The following is a 24916-nucleotide window of genomic DNA, read 5'->3' as shown; positions in this document are numbered from 1 at the left end:
ATGGAAGCACCCTCAGTGTCCATGGATGGATGAATGGATAAAGAAAATGTGGCATGTATATACAATGGAATATTATTCATTCATAAAAAAGGAAAATTTACCATTTGCGACAACATGGATCTTGAGCGCATTATGCTAAGTGAAATAAGTCAGACAGAGAAAGACACATACTGTATGATCTCACTCATACGTGGAATCTAAAAAACGAAACAAAACAAAACCAAAAAATCTCCCCGAACTTGTAGATACAGAGAACAGATTGGTGGTTGCCAGAGGTGGGGGGTGGAGGATGGATGAAATGGGTGAAGGAGGTCAAAAGGTACAAACTTCCAGTTATAAAATAAATAAGTCGTGGGAGATGTAATGTACAGCATGGTGACTATAGTTAATATTACTGTTTTGTATATTTGAAAGTTGCCAAGAGTAAATCTTAAAAGTTCTCATCTTTTAGTGGTGATCATTTTACAATATATACAAATATTGAATCATTATGTTGTACACCTGAAACTAATATAATGTTATATATCAATTATAGCATAAGAAAAAGTCTTTCAATTTTATCATCATGAGGACGTTCATGCTTCCATGATGTGATATGCAGTGAGTTTTCCCTTATAAAATCAAATAGTGTAAAATTTTCCATCTTTATAGGTTTTTTCTTGTCAATCAGTTATAAGGAATCTAAAAAACAAAGTAGAATCATTATAAATTTACGCACAGTATTTCAGAGGACCGAAGTTCTCTATCTTTAGTAAGAGACAATTATAGCAGATCTCATCAGGACCAAAACATTCCAAGGGAAATCAATAAAAATTGCTTAGAAGTTTTTTTTGCTTTGTTTTTTTCTGAAAACCCTAAAGTGTTGAGATAGAAGATTTCCTTGGTGTAAACTGAAGAATTGTACCATAAAGAATAGAAAAAAAACATGTCGAAAGCAACAGTACATTTCACAAAAATTTTAAGGGGTAATCCTTTTTCAAAACCTGGTTAAGTAGATCATAGTTCTTAGGTAGACTAGGGTTGAAAAAAAAGAGTTCTTGCACTTAAGGATCACAGTCTAATGAGAGAATCAGACGAATAGACAGTTAATCACGGTAATAGATAGAAATAATTGTATTCTGTGTTATTACATAGAAGGATCACGTAACTTATATTAGAGGTGGTGATAGAGAGGCCAAGTAAGAGTTGCCTTCCCAAGGGAGGTGATGTCTGAGCTGAGCCCTGAAGGACTTAACCAGGTGTAGAGGAGGAAGGTGAAGCATCACAAGAGAACGTGGTGTATGCAGGGAATCACGAAGAGTTGTACATGACTGGACTAAGGGTACGTGATAGGGAGAAGTGGGAAAGGAGGTTGGGGGAGAGGGCTTGACATGGCATGGATTTTATCTTGAAGGAACTTGGAAACTTGAAAGCGAGGAGTATTTGCCAGTGCTTACTATCCCTCGGTTGCTGGGGTTTTTTCCTTCCCATTTTTCTATCTAGTTTTTTTTTTTGGCGGGGAGGAAAAGTAAGGGAATGGTGAGAGGTAGTGTCATTGAATCTTAACTGTTAAAGAGGACTGTTAGCATTCTGTCATCCTTTTCGCTTTTGCATGTCTCTTCTGTTCAACCGTTTAATAGTCACAGGAAGAAAGAAGAGATAGATTAACGTCAAATGTCAATATGGTTTTTTAATTCATAGTTCTGGTTGTCAGAGAACAGATAGCTATTACTGTTTCGAATATAAGTTTTAAGCTGTCTGGATTTCTTTTATCCACAGCCTTCCATTACCCAAAAGCTTCATTTAAAATTGACCACATTGTGGGCCGGCCCCTTGGCGCAGTGGCTAAGTTTGCACATTCCGCTTTGGTGGCCTTGGGTTTGCCGGTTCGGATCCCGGGTGTGGACATGGCACGGCTTGTCAAGTCATGCTGTGGTAGGCATCCCACATATAAAGTGGAGGAAGACGGGCATGGATATTAGCTCAGGGCCAGTCTTGCTCAGCAAAAAGAGGAGGATTGGCAGCAGATGTTAGCTCAGGGCTATCTTCCTCAAAAAAAGAAAAAAAGTGACTACATTGGGGGCCGGCCTGGTGGCACAGCGGTTCAGTTTGCATGTTCTGCTTCAGCGGCCCAGAGTTTGGTGGTTCAGATCCCAGGTGCGGACATGGCACTGCTAGTCAAGCCATGCTTTGGCAGGTGTCCCACGTATAAAGTAGAGAAAGATTGGCATGGATGTTCACTCAGGGCCAGTCTTCCTGAGCAAAAAGAGGAGGATTGGCAGCAGATGTTAGCTCAGGGCTAGTCTTCCTCAAAAAATAAATAAATAAATAAAATTGACCATATTGGTAACTAAAAGGAGTTTAAGAAGCTCTAACCAGGTTTTCTGGTTAGTAATAAGTCTTCATTAACTGAATAGTACTGTTCCCAGGCACTTTAGTTAGGTTAAATGTTCCAAATTCTGTTTATGAGAGGGGGAACACAGCAAATTAAAAAAAATCAGTATCTGACTTTATAAATTTATTTTAAAAACATATTCCCAGTTAATTATAAAGTTCTGGAACAGCCCTGTGTAATATTAGGTAAAATAAAGTTATCTTTATTGCTGTTATAGAAACCTTGTATTTTATTTTATTTATTTTATTTTTTTGAAAGATAGCCCAATGGATTTTAATGTAATAAGAGTACAAAAAATTCATCCATGTAGTTTCAGATTTCATATTTCAACTAACCTTTAATAAACCTACTGCTTGTTGAGTTTTCGTGTAGTATCAGAGAGGAATGTCCACAGTTGTCTGAAAGGTCATTAAAGTATTCTTGCCTTTTCCATCTGCATATCTATGTTTTGATCTTCAATCGAAATAACACATTGAATGCAGAAACAGATATAAGACCACAGCTGTCTTCTGTTAAGCCAGACATTAAAGAGATTTCAAAAATGTAAAACAGGGGCTGGCCCATGGCTGAGTGGTTAACTTCATGCACTCCGCTGCAGTGGCTCAGGGTTTCACCGGTTCGGATCCTGGGTGTGGACATGGCACCGCTCATCAGGCCACGTTGAGGCAGCGTCCCACATGCCACAACTAGAAGGACCTGCAACTAAGATATACAACTGTGTACCGGTGTGGGCTGGGGGGGTGGGGGGTGTGGGGGGTGGGATTTGGGGAGAGAAAGCAGGGAAAAAAAAAATTGGCAACAGTTTTTAGCTCAGGTGCCAATCTTTAGGGAAAAAAAAAATGTAAAACAATCCCACCCTTCTCATGAATTTTTTTCAGAAAACAATTATTTTTCATAAAACATGTTATTTATATTAACACATAGATTTGTTTTAAAATGAATTAATTGCTAAATATTGGGATTTGTCTTTTAATTTCTAATATGTAACTATCAGATTTTTTTTGAAATTGTCTTTTTATTTATTTTTTATTGAGTTAATGGATAGGTTACAATCTTGTGAAATTTCACTTGTACATTATTGTCTGTCAGTCATGTTGTAGGTGCACCCTTCACCCTTTGTGCCCACCCCCCACCCCACCTTTCCCCTGGTAGCCACTAATCTGTTCTTTGTCCACATGTTTAAATTCCTCATATGAGTGGAGTCACACAGAGATTGTCCTTCTCTATCTGGCTTATTTCACTTAACATAATTCCCTCAAGGTCCATCCATGTTGTTGCAAACGGGACGATTTTGTTCTTTTTTATGGCCGAGTAGTATTCCATTGTATATATGTACCACATCTTCTTTATCCAATCATCTGTTGATGGGCACTTAGGTTGCTTCCACGTCTTGGCTATTGTGAATAATGCTGCAGTGAACATTGGGGTGCATGGGACTTTTGGAATTGCTGACTTCCAGCTCTTTGGATAGATACCCAGTAGTGGGATAGCTGGATCGTATGGTAGTTCTATTTTTAATTTTTTGAGGAATCTCCGTACTGTTTTCCATAGTGGCTGCACCAGTTTGCATTCCCACCAGCAGTGTATGAGGGTTCCTTTTTCTCCACTACCTCTCCAATATTTGTTAGTATTTGTTTTAGTTATTTTTGTCATTCTAATGGGTGTAAGATGATATCTTAGTGTAGTTCTGATTTGCATTTCCCTGATGCACAGTGATGATAAACATCTTTACCTGTGCCTATTGGCTATCCATGTATCTTCTTTGGAGAAATGTCTGTTCATGTCTCCTGCCCATTTTTTGCTCGGGTTGTTTGATTTTTTGTTGTTGAGTTGTGTGAATTCTTTATATATAATGGATATTAAGCCTTTGTCAGATGTATGACTTGCAAATATTTTTTCCCAGTTAGTGCTTTGTTTTTTTGTTTCAATCCTGTTTTCCCTTACCTTGAGGAAGCTCTTTAGTCTGATGAAGTCCCGTTTGTTTATTCTTTCTATTGTTTCCCTTGTCTGAGAAGACATGGTGTCCGAAAAGGTCTTTTTAATCTGATGTCAAAGAGTGTACTGCCTACATTTTCTTCTAGAAGCCTTATGGTTTCAGGTCTCAGCTTTAGGTCTTTGATCCATTTTGAGTTTATTTTGGCGAATGGTGAAAAAGAATGGTCGATTTTCATTCTTTTATATGTGACTGTCCAGTTTTCCCAGCACCATTTGTTGAAGACTTTCTTTTCTCCATTGTATGCCCTCAGCTCCTTTGTCGAAGATTAGCTGTCTGTAGATGTGTGGTTTTATTTCTGGGCTTTCAATATTGTTCCATTGATCTGTGCACCTGTGTTTGTACCAGTACCATGTTTTGATTAAACCTTGTATTTTAAATTCATAATTTCACATCTTTCCCGCTATCCAAGGTTTTTTTCCTGAAGGAGTGAAGACATTTTTTGTTATGCCATCTGTAAGAATTCAAATCTGTGCTTAAAGTTAAGCCTTCTTGTCTGAAGCTTTATGACTATTCTTCATTTTGGTGGTTTTGGCTCTTCAAATTAACACTCAGGATATTTCCAAACAGACAAAAAGTCTATCTGAATTTCCCCCCAAGATTGCATCTTTGGCCCCAGAAATGCTTGACCATAATTAGTAAACTGGAAGTGAAATCCTTGCCCTTGGAGGAATTGTTCTGCCACTGCAAAGTATAGTAATGCATGTTCCTGATGACACAAGTCATCCATAAAGCTAAATAATATACTGTTTTTCCAAGACAGAAAACTATGCGGTATATTTTATAAATTTGTTAACCCTAAACATACTATTTTAGTATTGAGTTAATTTTATTGTTTTATGTTAAATTATTTAAAATAAGATAAAAATTTAGTTCCTCAATTGCATTAGCCACATGTCATGTGCTCATTACCCACGTGTGGCAGGAGGTACCATATTGGACAGTCTAGACATAGAATGTTGGCATCAACACAGAACGTTCTGTTGGATAGCATGGCTCTCAGAACAGTGGGACTAAGGATTTAGTAATTCACGGTCAGACTTCAAGGTGGTGGTAGAGCAGTGTGTGTGCTAGTATTTGCTTAACATATGGTCACCTATTTTCCTGTTTTCAGTATGATGACTAAGCCAGAAAGACCTATTGTTTACCCTTTCCAGAGAATGAACTCCAGAATTCGAGGGATATGGGAGTGGTGGCACGGGGCAGTTCAGGAGGGCAATCTAGGGACCTAAGTGCATTTCAAACTAATTTCACTCCTTCTTCCTTGGTCGAATATCAGTATTTCTTCTGTTCTTGTCCTTGTGGGTTTATGTTCTTTTTTTTTTCAATCCCCTTTTTGTGCTTTCATTGGTGTTTTGGTATGGAGATAAATTAGATGTACATCTTCAGCCTCCCATCTTAACACAGGACCTGTGGGGCCCGTAACATTTCTGTGTAGAAATGTGCCTGGAGCACTTGTCGCTCTCATTTGTTGTCTCAACATTATTGCTTGGAGGCATCAGTTGTAGCCGAAAGACCAAATACTTTGTAGTCAAGTCATTTTTCTGTTTCATTTGGCTCTTGTGTGAGGCTTGGTGTAAATAAACGAGAATGGAGAAGCCATTTTTAAACTCCCCCACTCCTTTGATTAGCATTTACATTGTGTGTTAGTAGGTTGATAAAGGAACTAACTAATGCCTGTTTCCTGCTAGGGTTTATAAATTTGAAATTGTATTTTTCTGCTATGCAGTATGCTTCTCTGAAATGTTTCTGACTCTCTTAACTTAGAAAAATAATTTTAAAAAATTAACAATTTTCTGAGGTAGGAAAATAGCTTTCATTCCTGTTTTCTCCAGTGAGTATTAGGTAAAGTGTAGTTGGCATTAATTTTGAAGCCAAAGTTAGGTATCCTACTTGAGCTAATAGTATAGAAATAGACCATTGTTTCTGATATTTTGGTTTACGGATGAACTGCTGTAAGTCATTACATTTAGTTTTTGGACTGGTTCCATTGTTTAAAAAACTGAATCAGAAACTTGATGCTCCTTTCAAAGATTACCACCCTTACACCAGAATTGAGAAAATTGATGTTTTAATTGTGTTCTGTCATTTGCCACTTTAAAATACCCAGTGTTACATATTCTCTGTAGCGTTTACTCCCAAACCCTCTGTTTCTGAGTAGTGACTTTATTTAAAGAAGCATACACTGAGTAAATCTTGAGAATAAAGGCGGTGCCTCAGATGTATTCATTTAATCTCTGCGTCAGTGTTTCACAAAAGCTCTGCAGAGGAGGCTCAGACAGGTTTGAGATCCATTATGCTTCATGAGCAAGTTAAAAATGGGGAGTCAGGTGAGATAAAATACAGTGCAGGGATTATTTAAAAGCAACTACTTTGACATGGGGGTGGAGTTCCAAGAGCAACTGTTATTCTCCAGTGGTCACTGGGACAGAACACAGAGAAACTCAAGTTGTGGATAACATATCTTTTTAAGGTAATCACAAAGCTCTTGTAATAGCAATCTATTTTTGCTCTCAAAGATTTCCCTTCCCAACTGTGCAGCGAATTTTGGTGCTATGTTCAGAGTATCCTTTAATGGTCTGTGTTAAAACTTTGTAATTGAATATAAATAACTTTTTAAAAATAAATTTAAAAGCAAAACTGAATATGATTTTGTTTTTAAAAATAAACCTTAGATTTCTTGACAGCTGAGCAGTTAATAGTAATCCTACATTTTAGAGAAATACTGGAAAATGAGGCTGATGGGAGAAGATCTTTTCTATTAGGTAAAGCATAGTGTAAAGAACAAATGATTCTGTATATCAATGTTACAGCCGTTTTTGTTTTGAAATTCACCTTAATGTCTCTTTGTGATAACAAATCCACTGAAATTAATAACTCTCACAAGAATTCCTAACCATCATTGTAGATGAACTATATTTCAATATAATTGGCTTCTTTTGTGATGCTCTATGTTTTTTGAAACATCATTTTGAGAAAGGACCCATAGGCTTCACGAGAGTTCCATGGCACAAAAAATGCTTTCACTTTGGGCCTGTTTTTGTAACGTACTCTTTTCACTACTGCTTCATTATAAAAATTAAACCTGTAGGCAACGAAATAAAATAGCAGTGAACTAAGATTTTATTACGTTTCTTGAAATTCTAGAACTACATTTCAGTGATATTCGCCTGGAGCTTATTGGAAATGCAGAATCTCAGTCCCTACCCAGATAGTCTGAATCAGAATCTGCAAAATCCGCATTTTAGCAAGATCCGCAAGTGATTCCTGTGTACTTTAAAGTTTGGTAATCACTGATTTAGTGCACTCCCCTAAATAAATTAGTTGAAGGAACTCATTTACTTCAGAGATGTTAACTGACATGACCAAAGTGACACAAATAGTTAGTGGAGAAGTTTGGATGGAACTGTTGCTGTCATAATTCTGGTGCTTTAACTTCAAGTTGTTTTCTTTCAGCCTCTGAAACATGAATAAACTGTAGTTACTCAAGGATTATTTTGTCTTCTTTCTATCCCTAGCTTTCCAGTTTATATCCCCCAGAAATTTATATCCCCCAGAAATATGTAAGGTAAAAGAGCTACCAGTGTCGGACCAGGCTGTAGGAGCTGTATTCCCTGTTTTCTCAGTCTGCCCTCATGGGTTTACTTTTAGTTTATAAAAATCATTATCAAGAATCTTGGGGCCAGTTGTGTAATCTTCCATACAGTGCTATTTCAAGGACATACTAACTAAATCAAGGTATAACAAATTTTAAGCATATTTATTCATTACATTTGAATCTGATATACACTTTACCTCGTAGATATTTTGATTATTTTCGCAGGCAAAATTTGGTATTATAATGTTACCAGTCATAAAGAACCATACTTCTTTAACATCAAAGCCTCTAAAGCCACCACAGTGGAAAGATGAGAGAGTATGAGCACTTGTCAACGTTAACCAACCTCCGAACACTTTCTTCTGTGTTTAGAAACACTTTCCTTTCCGCCGTCCTTCTCCCAGCCAATGGTTTTCAAGTACAGTTGTTTGTACAGTGCAGCGTCGGCCCACAGCCCTCCTCTTTGTGCTGTACCCACTCCCTAGTGAAGCCTTGATCATCTCTTGCATTGCTTACTGAATTAGCCTTTAGCTCGTCACCTTACTTTTTTTTTTCTTTTTAAGATTTTATTTTTTTCCTTTTTCTCCTCAAAGCCCCCTGGTACATAGTTGTGTATTTTTAGCTGTGGGTCCTTCTAGTTGTGGCATGTGGGATGCCATCTCAGCATGGCTTGATGAGTGGTGCTGTGCCCGCACCCAGGATTCGAACTGGCGAAACCTTGGGCCACCGAAGCGGAGCGTGCAAACTTAACCACTTGGCCACGGGGCTGGCCCCCACCTTACTTTAAAAATATCCAGTGTAGGTGCCGGCCCAGTGGCACAGCGGTTAAGTTTGCATGTTCTGCTTCTGCAGCCTGGGGTTCACCGGTTCGGTTCCCAGGTGTGGACCTACACACTGCTCATCAAGCCATGCTGTGTCAGGCGTCCTGTATATAAAGTAGAGGAAGATGGGCACGAATGTTAGCTCAGGGCCAGTCATCCTCAGCAAAAAGAGGAGGATTGGCAGCAGATGTTAGCTCAGGGCTAATCTTCCTCAAAAAGAAAAAAAAAAAAGAAGATCCAGTGTCTCCAAACTCCTGAACCTGCTGTTTGTGGCCTCTTCCATTTGAACCCGGTCCACGTCTCAATTTCCTCCTCTCATATTGTATGTGCCGAGTTCTTTTTGTCAGGAACTATCATCCTTCTTTCAGTCCCCTTATTTTGGAGTGCTTACATGTGAAACCTTCCCTACCTACCTGCATCCCCCGTTTAAACCCTGCCTTCTTTAAACTCCCTGCCGTTGGAGTTTATCAAGGAATAATGACAGTTTTACCAAGTATTGAAGCTTTATGTCTCCTGTCTTTGTCTTCTCCATTATTCAAATAAACTTCCTTCGGGGGTCTGATTCATCTTTGATTTCCTCAGAGGAACACAATAGTGAACAAGATAGACAGTCTCTCAAGGAACTTACAGTCTTAAGGAAGCTACATCCTATTTGGGGAGATGGTCATTAATTAAATAATCTTAGAGAACATTAAAATTGTGATAAGTGCTATAGGGTAGATACATGATCTCATGCAAGCATGTGATAGTGGTTTTGACCCAGACAACTTTTTTGCAAGGTGGGAATTGATCTGAGGTCTGAAGAGTGAAAATGCAGAGTGTGTGTAGCATAAGATAAGGCTAGAGAGGTGGCTAGGGCCAGATCAGACATATTAAAACATTATTATTGTTTTTACCCTCAGATCAATGGAAAGCCAATGAAGTGTTTTACGCATGGAGATCGGATTTGTCTTTCAGATCCCTGGCTGCAATGTGGAGAATAACTTGGAGAGTACAGGGGATTCGCAGTGGGTGTGGGTGTTCTGTTGTATTTGAACAACTGCAGTAACAAACCCCAAATCTCAGTGGCTTAACACAGTAAAGATTTATCTCTATCATGCGGAGGCCAGCGGTGTTGAGCGGCCCTCTTCTATCTTGAAGTGTGTCTGCCAAGGTCATCTTGGCAGGAGAAGACAGAGTTTGAAGATCACTTTTAAAGACCTGGACCTGGAAGTGGTTTATATCACTGTGCCGAGCTCTTGCTGAGCAGAACTCAGTCATATGTCCCCAACTGAACTTGCAAAGAAACCTGGGGAATGTAGTCTTCCTGTGTGCCCAGACAGAGGAAACAGTGTAGTGCACATATCTCCTGACCTCTCTCCCCTGAACCACTTGGGAGGTCGTAACAGTTCACATAAGAAGCAGTGGTAACTTGGGCGGGGAGTGGCAGCAGAGATTGAGAGAAATGATTATCTTGGGGAAAAAATATGAAAGTCCAAAGAGTGAAGTGAGGTGAGGGAGAAGGAATTGTTGAGGGTGTCTCTTAGGTTTGGGGCTTATGGAACTAGGATGGCATGTGTCCTGATAAAGGAAGACTGACTAGAAGGAGACTTTGACATGCTGAGCGTCAGAGCCCTTTGACACATCCAGCTAGAGATGTCAGATGGGAAATTGGGTGTAAAGGCTGGGAGCTCAGAAAAGCCAAAGACTGAACACTGTGTGAGTCATTTGGATGAGATGATTGAAACCTGGAGCTTGGATAAAATCTCCTAGGGAGAATGCAGAGTCCTTCCTTTCCACCTTCACTGCCCTCAGCATCTGCTTTCTGCCAGATTGCTCTGCCATCGCCCTCTTTGACCTCAGCTGAATCTTTAGATGGCCTCAGAGCTTATCTTTCGGTGATTTCCTTTGGAACTCTCCATCACAACTATTCTAAATCTTTATCTCATGTGCCCTCAAACCTCTGCCCTACTCCCTCTGGCTTATACTTCACAGAGAAAATGGAGCCTTTCAAGCACAATTTTTAGCAGGTTTCTTACTTCCACCCTCTTCCTATTTTAGAGGAAACAATGTGTATCCTCTTCTAAGACTAACTCCCCCATCGTACCCCGTCTCTTTAGAGTTCTGACTCTTTATTATGAGTGGTTAAGACTACCCTCTGGAGCCAGATTGCCTGAGTTCAAATCTCAGTTCTACTGTCAGTTTCTCGGTGACCCTGGCCAAGTTATTTAATCTTTCTATGCCTCAATTTCCCCATCTGTAAAATGCAAATAATAATAGTAGCTATCTCATAGAATTCTTGTGATTTAGAAGTGTCTGACAATAGTAAGTACTCAGTATTACTTTTTTTTTTTTATGTTTTTGGTTTTCCTTCAAGCTTCTAAACATTTAGTATGGTCAAATTTCCCCAGTTGTAAGACAACTTCTGTAAAGTTAGCACTCAATCTTCTGTTTTCTCTTTGCCATTAACCATCCTGTATTTTCTGTCTTTACCTCCTCAATTCCCTGTGGCTCTGCAGCCCATGCCCTGGACTTCTGCCTGCCTCCTCCAGGCTCCTGAAGTGCTCAGAGGCCCAGTTGCCAAGCCCAGTGATGTGGTTGCAGTCGTTCTCAAACTTTGAAGTTTTTAATATTGATGACCTCCCTCCTCAAAATATTCTCCCTTGGCTTCTAGGATGCTTTTTTCCCTCCGTTCTTGCTTTTTCTTCTTAGCTTTCTGATCATTTCTTCTTAGTCTTCTTGACTTCTTTTTTGCTGCTTAGTGTTGATACCACCATGGTATTGATTATAGTCCAAAATATCTTTTAGGCTCAGCCTTCTTATTAGATCCGTGCTCATATTTCCAGTTCCTGACTGGTCATCTCCGCCTGGGTGTCATGTCACAGTCTCAAAATTAACATGTCACACTGTACCCGTCGTCTCCCTTCTGTTTATACCTCACAGTCTTTCTGGTCACAGTCTAGAGAATCCTAGGTCGTCTTTGATGCTGCTGCTTCATCTCTCATTCAGCTCTATTGGTTCTACTTTGGAATGTCCTTGGGTTTGTTATTTGTTTTCAGCCCCACTGTTGTAGTTCAGAGCTTTCTCCTCTGAATGTTTGTAATTGCCTCAAAAGTGATCTTCCTGCTTCCAGTGTGTTTGCCGGCTTCTCCTTCGTAGTCTTCAGTGTTTATTTCCTCAAGCACAAGTGTCTTTAGTTTTCCCCTCATCAGAAACCTTCATAGACCTCTTTTTTTGATAGTAGCCCAAACTCCTCCTTACTGAAGCTTTTAAGGTGCCTGTAAGTTCTGGCTAGATTTGGCTAAGATTAGTTGCATTATAATTGCAGAATACACATTGACTTTCTATTTTCAATTACTGCTACATGATTAATTTGATTAATTTCCAAGTCAGAATTTAAAGTGTTGTTTGAGATACTTCTCTTAGATCTTATCTTGATAGATACATTCAAATATCAATTGGTTGGCTATAAGGCTTCAAATGTGACCTTCGTGCTTTTACAGATGGGTTGGTCAAATGTGACTTACAAATCAACATTACGGACTAGGGAGTTAGAGGAATTGGAGTCTGTTTCTAGTTCTTCATTAATTTTTGTTACTTTGAAAATTTTATTCATCTCTGTTCAAAAAAGCAAAATAAAGATTAACTTGCTTAACAGAGATGAACTGTGAAGAGCAGAACAATACTACTTCTAAAGCAGTAAAAGAAGGTTTAAGAAGAGTGCTTGTGGTTTTTTTTTGTTTTTGTTTGTGTTTTTTGCTGCTGAGGAAGACTGGCCCCTGTTGCCAATCTTCCTCTTTTTGCTTTAGAAATATTGTTTCTGAGCTAATGTCGGTGCCAGTCCTCCTCTATTTTGTATGTGGGATGCCTCCTCAGCATGGCTTGATGAGTGATGTGTAGGTCCACGCCTGGGGTCTGAAACTGCGAACCCTGCGCCATTGAAGTGGTGTGTGAACGTAACCACCATGCCACCGGGCTGGCACCAAGAAGAGTGCTTTTTAAAAGTAGAAAGGTGATAAGGTTGTATAGCTTTTAAGGTAGTTTTCTAGTCTTAATTTTCTGTATTTACAACTTAGTTAATTTAGAGTGAAATGTTCATTTATAAACAAAATATGAGTTAGATTAGATAGGACTGAAGTGGATTGTGATTAAATGCGGATTAAATTAGATGGGATTGGAGTGTATATTAGAGCTCTTTTATTGAATGAGATGATTGTGGCCCAGTTACCTTAATATTAAGTAAATGCTACAATCTTAGTGTATTTTAACCCCCCGAATCCTTACATGCATTTTTAAGTAACAGCTTTATTGAGATGTAATTCACATACCGTAAAGTACAATTCATTGGTTTCCACTACATTCACAGAGTTGTGAATCCATCACCACTGTCAAATTCCAGAACATTTCATCACTTCACAAAGATACCTCAGGCTTATTAGTAGTCACTTCCCCATTCCCCTCTCTCCTTAGCACCTGGCAACCACTAAATCTACTTCTTGTCTGTGAATCCTGTTTAGATTTACCTATTTGAACATTTCATAGGAAGAGACTCGTGCAGTATATGGCCTTTCATGTCTGGCTGCTTTCATTTAGCACTGTGTTATAGCAGGTATCAGTACCTCATTTTTTTTTATGGCTGAATAATACTCCATTGTATGGATATACCACATTTTGTTTATCCATTCATCAGTTGATAGACATTTGAGTTCTTTTTACTTTCTGGCTATTGTGAATAATGCTACTATGAACTTTTATGTACAAGTTTTTGTATGAACATACATTTTTGTTTCTCTTGTGTATATACCTAGGAGTGGTGTTGCTAGACATTAACTCCATGTTTAACCTTTTGAGGAACTGGCAGGCTGTTGAAGTAGCTGCTCTGTTTTACAATTATATCAGCAATGTATAAGGGTTATATTTTCTTAACCCCCTCACCAACATATGTTCCTGTTGTCTTTTTTGTTAGAGCCATCCTAGTGGGTGTGAAGTAGTATCTCATTGTGGTTTTGATCTGTACTTCCCTAATGAATGACTAATAATACTGAGCATTTTCCAAGTGCTTATTGGCCAGTTATAAATCTTCTTTGGAGAAAAGTCTATTCAAATCCTTTGCACATTTTTAAATTGGGTTATTTGTCTTTTCTATTGTTGAGTTATAAGGGTTCTTTATATATTCTGGATACAAGTTCCTCATTGGATATATGATTTGCAAGTATTTTCTTCCAGTGTGTGGGTTATCTTTTCATCTTACATGCATTTTTATTTCTTAACCAAATTACTTGATATTAATTTTGGGTATCATTGATTTTTTTTTTTTTTATTAATGTTATGATGGATTACAAGCTTGTGAAATTTCAGTTGTACATTTTTGTTAGTCATGTTGTGGGTACACCACTTCCCCCTCCGTACCCTCCCCCCACCCCCCCCTTTTCCCTGGTAACCACCGATCAGATCTCCTTCTCAATATACTAATTTCCACCTATGAGTGGAGTCATATAGAGTTCGTCTTTCTCTGACTGACTTATTTCGCTTAACATAATGCCCTCGAGGTCCATCCACATTGTTGTGAATGGGCCAATTTCGTCTTTTTTTATGGCTGAGTAGTATTCCATTGTGTATATATACCACATCTTCTTTATCCAATCATCAGTTTCTGGGCATGTAGGCTGGTTCCACGTCTTGGCTATTGTAAATAATGCTGCGATGAACATAGGGGTGCAACGGACTCTTGAGATATCTGATATCAGGTTCTTAGGATAGATACCCAGTAATGGGATGGCTGGGTCATAGGGTATTTCTATTTTTAACTTTTTGAGAAATCTCCATACTGTTTTCCATAGTGGCTGTACCAATTTGCATTCCCACCAACAGTGTATGAGGGTTCCTCTTTCTCCACAACCTCTCCAACATTTGTCGTTCTTGGTTTTGGATGTTTTTGCCAATCTAACGGGGGTAAGGTGATATCTTAGTGTAGTTTTGATTTGCATTTCCCTGATGATTAGCGATGATGAACATCTTTTCATGTGTCTATTGGCCATATTCATATCTTCTTTTGAGAAATGTCTGTTCATGTCCTCTGCCCATTTTTTGATCGGGTTGTTTGTTTTTTTGTTGTTAAGCAGTGTGAGTTCTTTGTATATTATGGAGATTAACCCTTTGTCGGATAAGTGGCTTGTAAATATTTTTTCCCAATTAGTGAGCTGTTTTTTTGTTTCAATTCTGTTTTCCCTTGCCTTGAAGAAGCTCTTTAGTCTGATGAAGTTCCATTTGTTTATTCTTTCTATTGTTTCCCTCAACTGAGGAGTTACAGTGTCCGAAAAGATTCTTTTGAAACTGATGTCAAAGAGTGTACTGCCTATATTCTCTTCCAAAAGACTTATTGTCTCAGGCCTAATCTTTAGGTCTTTGATCCATTTTGAGTTTATTTTGGTGTGTGGTGAAAAAGAATGGTCGATTTTCAATCTTTTGCATGTGGCTGTCCAGTTTTCCCAGCACCATTTGTTGAAGAGACTTTCTTTTCTCCATTGTAGGCCCTCTGCTCCTTTGTCGAAGATTAGCTGTCCATAGATGTGTGGTTTTATCTCTGGGCTTTCAATTCTGTTCCATTGATCTGTGGACCTGTTTTTGTACCAGTACCATGCTGTTTTGATTACTGTAGCTTTGTAGTATGTTTTGAAATCGGGAATTGTGATTCCGCCGGCTTTGTTTTTCTTGCTCAAGATTGCTTTAGCAATTCGTGGTCTTTTGTTCCCCCATATGAATTTTAGGATTGTTTGTTCAATTTCTGTGAAGAATGTTCTTGGGATTCTGATTGGGATAGCATTGAATCTGTATATTGCTTTAGGTAGTATGGACATTTTAACTATGTTTATTCTTCCAATCCATGTGCAAGGAATGTTTTTCCATCTCTTTATGTCATCGCCTATTTCTTTCAAGAAAGTCTTGTAGTTTTCATTGTATAGATCCTTCACTTCCTTGGTTAAGTTTATCCCAAGCTATTTTATTCTTTTCGTTGCGATTGTGAATGGGATAGAGTTCTTGAGTTCTTTTTCTGTTAGTTTATTGTTAGTGTATAGAAATGCTACTGATTTATGCACGTTAATTTTATACCCTGCTACTTTGCTGTAGTTATTGATTATTTCTAATAGTTTTTCTGTGGATTCTTTGGGGTTTTCTATGTATAAGATCATGTCGTCTGCAAACAACGCGAGTTTTACTTCTTTGTTACCTATTTGGATTCCTTTTATTTTTTTTTCCTGCCGAATTGCTCTGGCCAGCACCTCCAGTACTATGTTGAATAGGAGTGGTGAAAGTGGGCACCCTTGTCTTGTTCCTGTCCTCAGAGGGATGGCTTTCAGCTTTTGTCCATTGAGTATGATGTTGGCTGTGGGTCTATCATATATGGCCTTTATTATGTTGAGGTACTTTCCTTCTGGGTATCATTGATATTTTTGCATTGTTTCATATTTAAATTCTATTAGGTTTATAATTCTTGCTTTAGAAAAGCTAACATGCAAACGAGAGTAGTTAAAGAAGCATAGAAAAATTTGCATATGAGTAAAGTTAATATAAACAACACATTCCTTAAAGAAGTTGAAAAGAATAAAAACTGGTTTTAGATCTTTTGCTATCAAGACCTGTGTAACTGCTTCCTTGTCTCAGAATAGCAAATATGATGTGGTAAAAGGTTTACTTTTCTGGTCAGTGCAGTCTCAGATTAAGCTATCCTCTTTGTTATTGTAGTAAACATTTTCTTATTTATTCTTTTTTAAAATTGAGATATAATTGACATATGACGTTGTGTGAGTTGAAGGTGTACAAGGCATTGGTTTGATACGTTTATATATTGCAGTATGATCACCACTGTGGCATTAGCTAACACCTCCGTCATGTCACATAATGATCATTTCTTTTTTGTGATGGGAACAATTAAGATCTATTCTGTTAGCAATCTTATTTATTCTATTCTTAATTTAAAACTAGGAGGATTTATAAGTGAAATACTAAAGGCATGTGACTAATATGTTGCTGAAAATTACATAATTTTGAAATGTGAGTAAAACAAAGACCTTTTAATTATTCTTCTGTTAGAGAAAGAAATGTTGTAGGGATGGAATTTTCCCAACCCTGCCACTCTGACCGTCTGTAATGCATTATGAAAAGAATATTGGGTATTATTAATACCCAGTTAACTGGGGAGATGACTACCCCCAGTTAGGGCTCTGAACAACCTTTCTGTAAGAAGATGATAATCCAGCACCTCGGGAAGCACTTCTTTCCAGATTTTATGGTACGAGGGGCTGTGTAGCTTTCCTTACTCCCACGTAACAGTGATGAATGGCTTATGTATGTAATCTTCTAAAAAATTCAGTGACTGAAGTTAGTGATTGCAGCTCAGATTTTCTAGTTTTCCTATTGGATGATAAGTATACCTTAAAAATTTTAAGTCTTTGCTAGTCTATAGCCAAAAGTTAACACATATTATTTTATATTTGGCATGATAAAAGTTGTAGGCCTCTTTCTGATTTTTTTTCTCATTGTAGGCCTCAGGAGTGCAAGTTGCTGATGAAGTATGTCGCATTTTTTATGACATGAAAGTTCGGAAGTGCTCCACACCCGAAGAAATCAAGAAAAGAAAGAAGGCTGTTATTTTTTGTCTCAGTGCAGACAAAAAGTGCATCATTGTAGAAGAAGGCAAAGAGATCTTGGTTGGAGATGTTGGTGTAACCATAACCGATCCTTTCAAGCATTTTGTGGGAATGCTTCCTGAAAAAGATTGTCGCTATGCTTTGTATGATGCAAGCTTTGAAACCAAGGAATCCAGAAAAGAGGAGTTGATGTTTTTTTTGTGGTAAGCATCACTAGAAATGTTGAGCCTCAGTGAAACTGAAGAGTTAATTTCCTATTGTTAGCTTAGCACTTGGAGAACCAGTTCCTGGGACAAAAGTAATTTTAAGTCAGGCTATCTCCAGTCATTGTTATTTAATTTTTATTTACAAGGTTTCATAAGATCTTATCAGGACTGATGTTTGTGGGACCAAAACTAAATTTTAGCCACTCTTTGAGTACTTCAAAGAACATAACTTTCAATAGTTGATTTTTTTGGTGGGAGAATAGGCAGGAGGTAGACTTCTGTGCATCCTCTGAACTCACTCCTTAGAAGTCAGAATTTCTCTAAAAATTCTTCCTATAATACTGAGAAGAAAGTTTACTTTAGCAAAGTCCTCCGCCCATGCCACGCTGGGAGCCAGCCTCCTTTTTAAACACCCGTCCTTCTCTGTGGTTCGTTACTTTTGAAGTCAGTACTATCATTGCCTCAACTGTAATCTGTTCTGCGTTCACACTGTCCAGTAGGGTAGGCACTAGCCGTTTGTGGCTATTAAAATAATTAAAATTAAATAAAATTTAAAATTTAGTTTCTTAGTTTAATTACCACATTTCGCATGCTCAGTAGCCAAATGTGATTAGTAGCTACCTTATTGCGTAACACAGATGTAGAACATTTCTTTCCATCATTGCAAGAAAGCTCTATTGGACAGCATTGCTCTAAGTAGTAAAAGTGCTATAAAGTGAGTTACATGGCCTTTTCTTGAAAGGCTGTTTAAATTAGTTATTCTCATCTTTTCAAATAAGTTAATATTTGAGATTAAGCTTGAGTTAAAAGTCATACCTATTCCCTCATTTAATTGTATTATACTATATTCCTTCACATGGAAATCTTACATAGTGAGACTATTCTCTAGCTTCTAAGAGGAAGGGCAATTGGTAACAGCCTCTGATTTGGGGGAGGTGAGGGTCCTCTTGATACTTTGGCCTGAGCTAGAGCAAGGCAAGGAGGGGCTTAGCTCTTAGCTGTGTGCCACCAACAGCTTTTGGATGTGGGGCTAGGAAGTCAAAAGAATTCTGGTTTAAAGGAATGTAACTCTAGACCACACCTCAGTTCCATTTCCGCAAGCCCTTGTTACACTTGATTAAACCAAGATGCTGTAAGGAATGCAAATATGGAGGTCAGGGAGCATGTATTGGGGCAGCTTACTGTGCAAATCCTTATTAAAGAACATTTGGAAAGTAAAAGTAAAAGGAAATTCAGTGTTAGTGCAATGTTTTGTTTTGTGCTCTTTTTTTTTTTGAGGAAGGTCACCCCTGAGCTAACTGCTGCCAATCCTCCGCTTTTTGCTGAGGAAGACTGGCCCTGAGCTAACATCCATGCCCATCTTCCTCTACTTTATATGTGGGATGCCTGCCACAGCATGGCGTGCCAAGTGGTGCCATGTCCGCACCCGGGATCCAAACTGGCGAACCCCGGGCTGCCAAAGCGGAATGTGCACACTTAACTGCTGCGCCACCGGGCCGGTCCCACACTATTACTTTTTTTAAGAAAAGGTAAACCTTATTATATAGGAGTTGTCCTTAACGGGCTCTGTTTAGGGCCCAGGGAAGGGCTCTTACTTAATGTTTTAAAAATCTGGTTAATGTAAAATCAGAACAGCTAATGCTTTTCCTGTCCCTGCCTATTTTGCAAAAGAAAAGTTAACTTTGCAGCTCAAGCATCTGCCAGACCTCACGTTATTGTCATGGCTTTGTCTCCCTCCTTAGACCTTCGAATTGGGAGGAATAAACATCTGAGAGACAGAGACTGCCTTTTTCTTGGTTCCCAAGAATAGATTCTCTGCCTCCTGTGGGAGAGTAGGCTAGGTGAGGTCATGCCAGCCCACGGTGTTAATGACTGTTGGACGTCCTGGAAGTATTGCAGCTAAGTGGAATCATTAAGTGCCACACTGCATTTACCCTTTGGTTCCTTGGTAGCATGGAGTAGAGGCAGGCCTGAGGTTTGGTAGTATAATGGGAAATAAATAATGCATTTGTAGATGAGCAGTTGGAGAAGGATGAGTTTTTTGTTCATTGTTAATATTTCTGTTGTTTAATATTGCTGATGAATAAAGTGGTGACGCATATGTTATGCTTTTTCTAGTATTCATTCAAGAGGAGGGAGGCACTAAAAATTTTGTAAATACAGGATAATAGTAATAACTGTAAATTGAGACATAATTATTGCTGAATTGCCATTAAGCTTAAAAAAAAGAAAACCTTTTGACATTTTTTGTTATGTTAGACTAAGATGGAAGCCACGTACTCATGCTCCGAATTTGCTATTGGATAGATGGAAATACAGGGACTGAGGAGGGGTAAGAAGGGGACTTTTACTTTGTCATATATTCTTTTTTTTTTTCCGATTGCTTTTTCTCCCCAAATCCCCGCAGTACGTAGTTGTATGTTTTTAGTTGTGGGTCCTTCTAGTTGTGGCATGTGGGACGCCACCTCAACGTGGCCTGATGAGTGGTGCCATGTCCGCACCCAGGATCAAAACTGGTGAAGCCCTGGGCCCCTGAAGCGGAGCGTGTGAACTTAACCACTCAGCCACAGGGCCGGCCCCTGCAATATATTCTTTTATAGAAAACAGTCTGAAGCAAAAGTGCTAAAATGGCTAGCATTTCTTAATTCTGGGTGGTAGATACTTGATTTACAGATAATTCTCTGTGCTTTTCTGTCCTTTGAAACTTTTTTCCAACCAGAAAGTGTTAAAAAAGCCGTGCATAAAAATGATTATTAGCCTGAACTCAAGCCTTTATTGATAAAAATTGAAAATTATTTTAAAGAAAATGAATTGGGTAATACAGTGAATTATTCAGTGTTAGATGATCTAATTTTATGTTTTTTGGTCTGTATGGATGATTAGCCCTGAGCTAACATCTGTTGCCAATCTTCCTCTTTTGCTTGAGGATGATTGGCACAAGCTGACATCTGTGCCAGTCTTCCTCTACTTAATGTGGGACGCTGCTGCAGCATGGCTTGACGAGCAGTGCTAGGTCTGCTCCCAGGATCTGAACCTGCAAACCCCAGGCTGCTTAAGTGGAGGTTGTGAACTTAACCACTATACCACTGGGCTGGCCCAATAATCTGATTTTTAATCAGTGGTTCTCTATTTTTTTCACCTTGTTTAGCCTGAGTAATTCGATGTATACCCTTCCGTAACAGTTTCTCTCCAAGGAGGTGGGAAAATAAAAAAATCGTTAGAAAAACTCTCTCAGGAGATTCTGAGGACCCTCCCCCATCACTGGGGATGTTTAACACAATGTAAATTGTACTTTCTCTGAATCATTTTTTTTGTTTGTTTTTGCCATTTCCCTCTCCAGGGCACCAGAACTAGCACCTCTGAAAAGTAAAATGATCTATGCGAGCTCCAAGGATGCAATCAAAAAGAAATTTCAAGGTATGGTCTAGATTTGGTTCCAAACATTTAGAGAGATGATGAGCCCCTGGAATGGGGGCTACATCTTTTCTGAGAAGCACCTTATTTTCTTTAGAGAGCTTTGGAGAAAAAACCTCGAAGGCTGAAGCCTGCTTTAGCCTGTCTTCTGCCTTGTGCTGCTCACTCTGGGTGTGAGTGGCCCATGTTTAATAACCCTGTGCTCTCCACATTGAATGCATATCACTCGTTCAGGCTAGTTTTCAACTAGTTTGAGATGCTGCCTAGTTTCTTATGTAGCAGGTGCAGACTAATTGGTTTACATTGGTCATATTAAAGAATAAATTTGCTGTTGCCTTTGAATGTAGTTGATATAACAAAGTTACAAAAAGGAATTGTTCATGAATGCGAAAGGATTCTCTTATCTCTAGCTTCACTCTGGAATGCTGTGATTTTAGGTGACTGACTCATCTGTGTCCAAAGGAAGGTATCCTCACTCCTTGAGCTGGCCAGTTATATTTGACTTGCCACTAGGTGATTGGGATCCTGATGAGATGGCCTGACCATCCTTACTGTCTCCAGCAAGGAGGGGATCTTGGTAGGACGGAAAGAGCATGGGGCAAGTGCCCAAAGGCCTGCACTGAAGGCTAAGCTTGTCATCTAACTGCTGTGTGACTTCAGCCAAAACTGCTTAACCTCCTTGGGCCTTGATTCTCTCAGCTGTAGAATGGGACGCTTGGTCTGGATTGTGGGAACTGAGTCGAAGAGGTTGCCCCACCACCTTCCTGCCATGGCTAGTTCCAAACAGCTGGGCGAGCCAGGGTCGCAAGGGCTTGGCCCAATGTGTCTTTCATTTTTTTGTTTGTTTTAATCTGACTGGTTTTTATATTCTTGTAGTAGAACAGGTTTGCCCTAGCTTGTTTTACTTAGGAAAACAAAATTCTTGCTTCCTTTCCTGAAACCTGCTGCTGCATAGTTCAGGCCTTGTCGGGTTCTTCATGTGTTCATCTGATGTTGGGCCATCCCCCAGAAGTGTGCACCAGACAGTTAACTGATGTTTTAACCTGGTTCCTTAGCTTCAACACTTCCACAGTGTAATCGAAAAGATTCAGAGTGGATTTCTCATCATCCCTAGTCTGCACTGGCTTTCAGTACAGGGAATTGCTACATAGACTTGATCTGGTGAGATTAAAGACCGTCACCTTGTTGCCTTTTTTCCTAGTGAAACCTTCACTGGCTTCTAATCACTCTTAAGTGGTCTAAAAGCTGACCTGCAATGCTTTCAGCACCTCAAGAAATGGTCTTTTAAAATTATGAAAAACCAGAAACAATGCAGCTGTTTAAAGGGTAGCAGCTGTTTACAGAGAAGCTACTGTATATAATTTCATGATTGAGCTCATTCTGCAGTGTGGTGATGTCATTCTTCTGAGAAAGCAGTCAATAAACCGTTTTACATAGTTTTCATTGTGATAGATTTCTTGAGTGTATAGTATTATTGTTACTAAATTGTGACATTGTGACTAAACTGCCATCAAAGCATTGAATTCATATTTTTGCTTGTGTTTTAAAAACCAAGAAAAATGATTACTAGACCTGCTTTGTAACTTTTTCTTGAAGTACAGTGTATCTGTAGAAAAGCATAGATCATAAGTTATTGTAGAACTCAATGAAATTTCACAAACCGAACATAATGGCTGTTTCTGGAGTTCATGACCAGCACCCCAGAAGCCTCACACATTCCCCCTTCACCCACACCCCTTGCTCTTACTCCTCCCCCCACAGGGTAGCCAGTACCCTGGCTTCTAACATCATAAAGTAGCTTTGGCTGATTTTGTGTTATACAAATGGAATCATCCAGAATGTATGCTTTTATGTCTGGCTTCTTTTAGTCAGCATTGTGTTTGTGAGAGCCATTCATTTTGATGCATGTAGTTACAGATTATTTATTCTCATTACTATGTAGTATTCCGTTGTTTGTGTATACTACAGCTTATCTATCCATCTTAGAGCTAATCTTTCAAAAAAGTTTGGTATCTTGGAGAAGTAGGTAAGCTACTGCCATAATTCTAAATAAAATTATTTTTCCTCCCTAGGCATAAAACACGAATGTCAAGCAAATGGGCCAGAAGACCTCAATCGGGCTTGTATTGCTGAAAAGCTAGGTGGATCCTTAATTGTAGCCTTTGAAGGATGCCCTGTGTAGATCGTCATTCAGTGCCACAAATTGAAAGCTTCCATGTTCAATGTTACCCTCTTGCTATATAAGTAAAGCAAATATGTTTAGGCCAGGGTCTCACTGAGGGGGAGCTGTCTTGTCCCTGTTAGAGTAAACATTCTATAAACATGTGCAAAAGGCCCTAAATAAATCTAAAATCTCAAGTTCTATTGGTGTGAAATTAAATTTTTATTGGCCAACTGCCTGTTTTGATGAGTTGGCTTGTAAAGATTTTTGTTAAGCTAACGATTTTTAATAATGCAGTTCACAAAACAGTACAAGGCCGTATGAAGACAATTATTGCATCTTTGTTACCCTCAGCAGTTACTTTGTTTCTTTCGCTTGGAGAATTGGTCATAATCTGGTTATAATTTTTGGCCCAAATTCTTTATACTCTCTTGAGCTAAACTGAATAATGGAAAATAATTTTCCTCATGACACAGAATAGCACTAATATGCTAACTACAGTAAGATGAAGTCAGGCAGTCTTCCCACCCTCCCAGATGTCTGGTGGAGTTTGCCTCACCGTGGTGTACGCTTCTCATCAGCGCTGATCTCGCAAAGCACTATTTCCAGCACGTAGTTGGAGACCGCCTCCTCGCTCGTGAGGAGACTGTTCTGAGACAGTGACATTGCATCTTGGAAATCGTGGTGTGTCCTCAGGAGAATGTGCAATATCTTATAACAACTAATTATAATTCAAATCAGGGCTCCATTGTAAGACACTTGAATGAACATGATAAAGCAGTATATTGACAAGCTGGGACACCTGTGGTATCTTTGTGTCTCCTTCAGAACTTGGTTGCTTCTGGTACAATATAAAGTGTGGAAGAACATGAAGTATGTGTTTACTCTGGGGCTTGGGAGAACTTTTAATTTCCTAGAGCGGTTTGTCGACTATATGTGAAATGGGGAGCAGGCTGATGGATGACACCCACAGGAAGCCACTACCTGATGACACTTGGAAGTGATCGTCTTTAATATCACAAGCATAGTAACACTTTGAACAATATAGAGATGCACAAACCGTTGAACCTAGAAGTAGCAGAATTGGCTTTATGTAATAAAGGAAGCATTTTTAACTTCTCTCTCGTGTAATTATTCACGTGTGAATTAGGGATAAAGGATTTTGCCTTCCATAAGGGGGTAAGTCATGGAAGTTTGGGTATTTTGGACAATTAAAGTTAGGGTCACAGCTCCTTCCTCTTGATTGAATGTAAATGTTGGGAATCTTATTCTAAGTGTTTATCTAAATGCCAGGCATTTATCTCCTCTCTGATTTATTTGGGAGGCAAAAAGGTTATGCTTTAATCAAAATACTCATCTCAAAATTGTCTAGAAAATAGTGCTGGCTACTGGTTTACTGATAAGCTGCTTGTCATTCTTTCATCTTGAATTTCTTGTTTCCTCTACTGTCAAGCGGTGCTTATCATAGCCATGGTGCATTAACAGGCCTCCTGAGAAGTGTCGTGGGCCCAAGAGTGCCCTCTCAAGAATCAGCCCTCTCGACAGAGCCAGGTATTTGGTCAAGGAGTTTTAGGAGAAAGTCATTTCCGTGATTTCAGCTTGTGACCTGTGGCATTACTTAGATAACCACCACTCCATGAAGGTGTGTGTGCATGCACGTGTGTGTGGGTGGAGATGCCTGCAGGGGAAGGATTTCACAGTGTGCAGGGATGTGATAGAGTG

At 39.0% G+C, this 24916-nt stretch overlaps 1 protein-coding gene across 2 annotated transcripts in view; it reads left to right on the top strand.

Moving 5' to 3' along the window:
- DSTN (destrin, actin depolymerizing factor) overlaps window positions 1-24313 on the top strand; it is a 39020-nt gene extending 14707 nt beyond the window's left edge. The window contains exons 2-4 of one of the 2 annotated variants that reach the window (XM_046679614.1): window positions 17309-17616; window positions 20960-21036; window positions 23106-24313. In XM_046679614.1, coding sequence (XP_046535570.1) covers window positions 17309-17616; window positions 20960-21036; window positions 23106-23215 — 495 coding nt within the window. In that variant the 3' untranslated portion in view covers window positions 23216-24313. Of the gene's footprint in view, window positions 1-17308; window positions 17617-20959; window positions 21037-22088; window positions 22232-23105 lie in introns of those variants that run through there. The other variant, XM_046679615.1, reaches the window with a different exon arrangement.
- Window positions 24314-24916: the final 603 nt, after the last annotated feature.

This window comes from Equus quagga, chromosome 12 (assembly GCF_021613505.1).
Source record: "Equus quagga isolate Etosha38 chromosome 12, UCLA_HA_Equagga_1.0, whole genome shotgun sequence".
Taxonomy (NCBI): domain Eukaryota; kingdom Metazoa; phylum Chordata; class Mammalia; order Perissodactyla; family Equidae; genus Equus; species Equus quagga.
The sequence above is the reverse complement of the archived record's forward strand: the minus strand, read 5'-3'. Positions and strand labels throughout refer to the sequence as shown.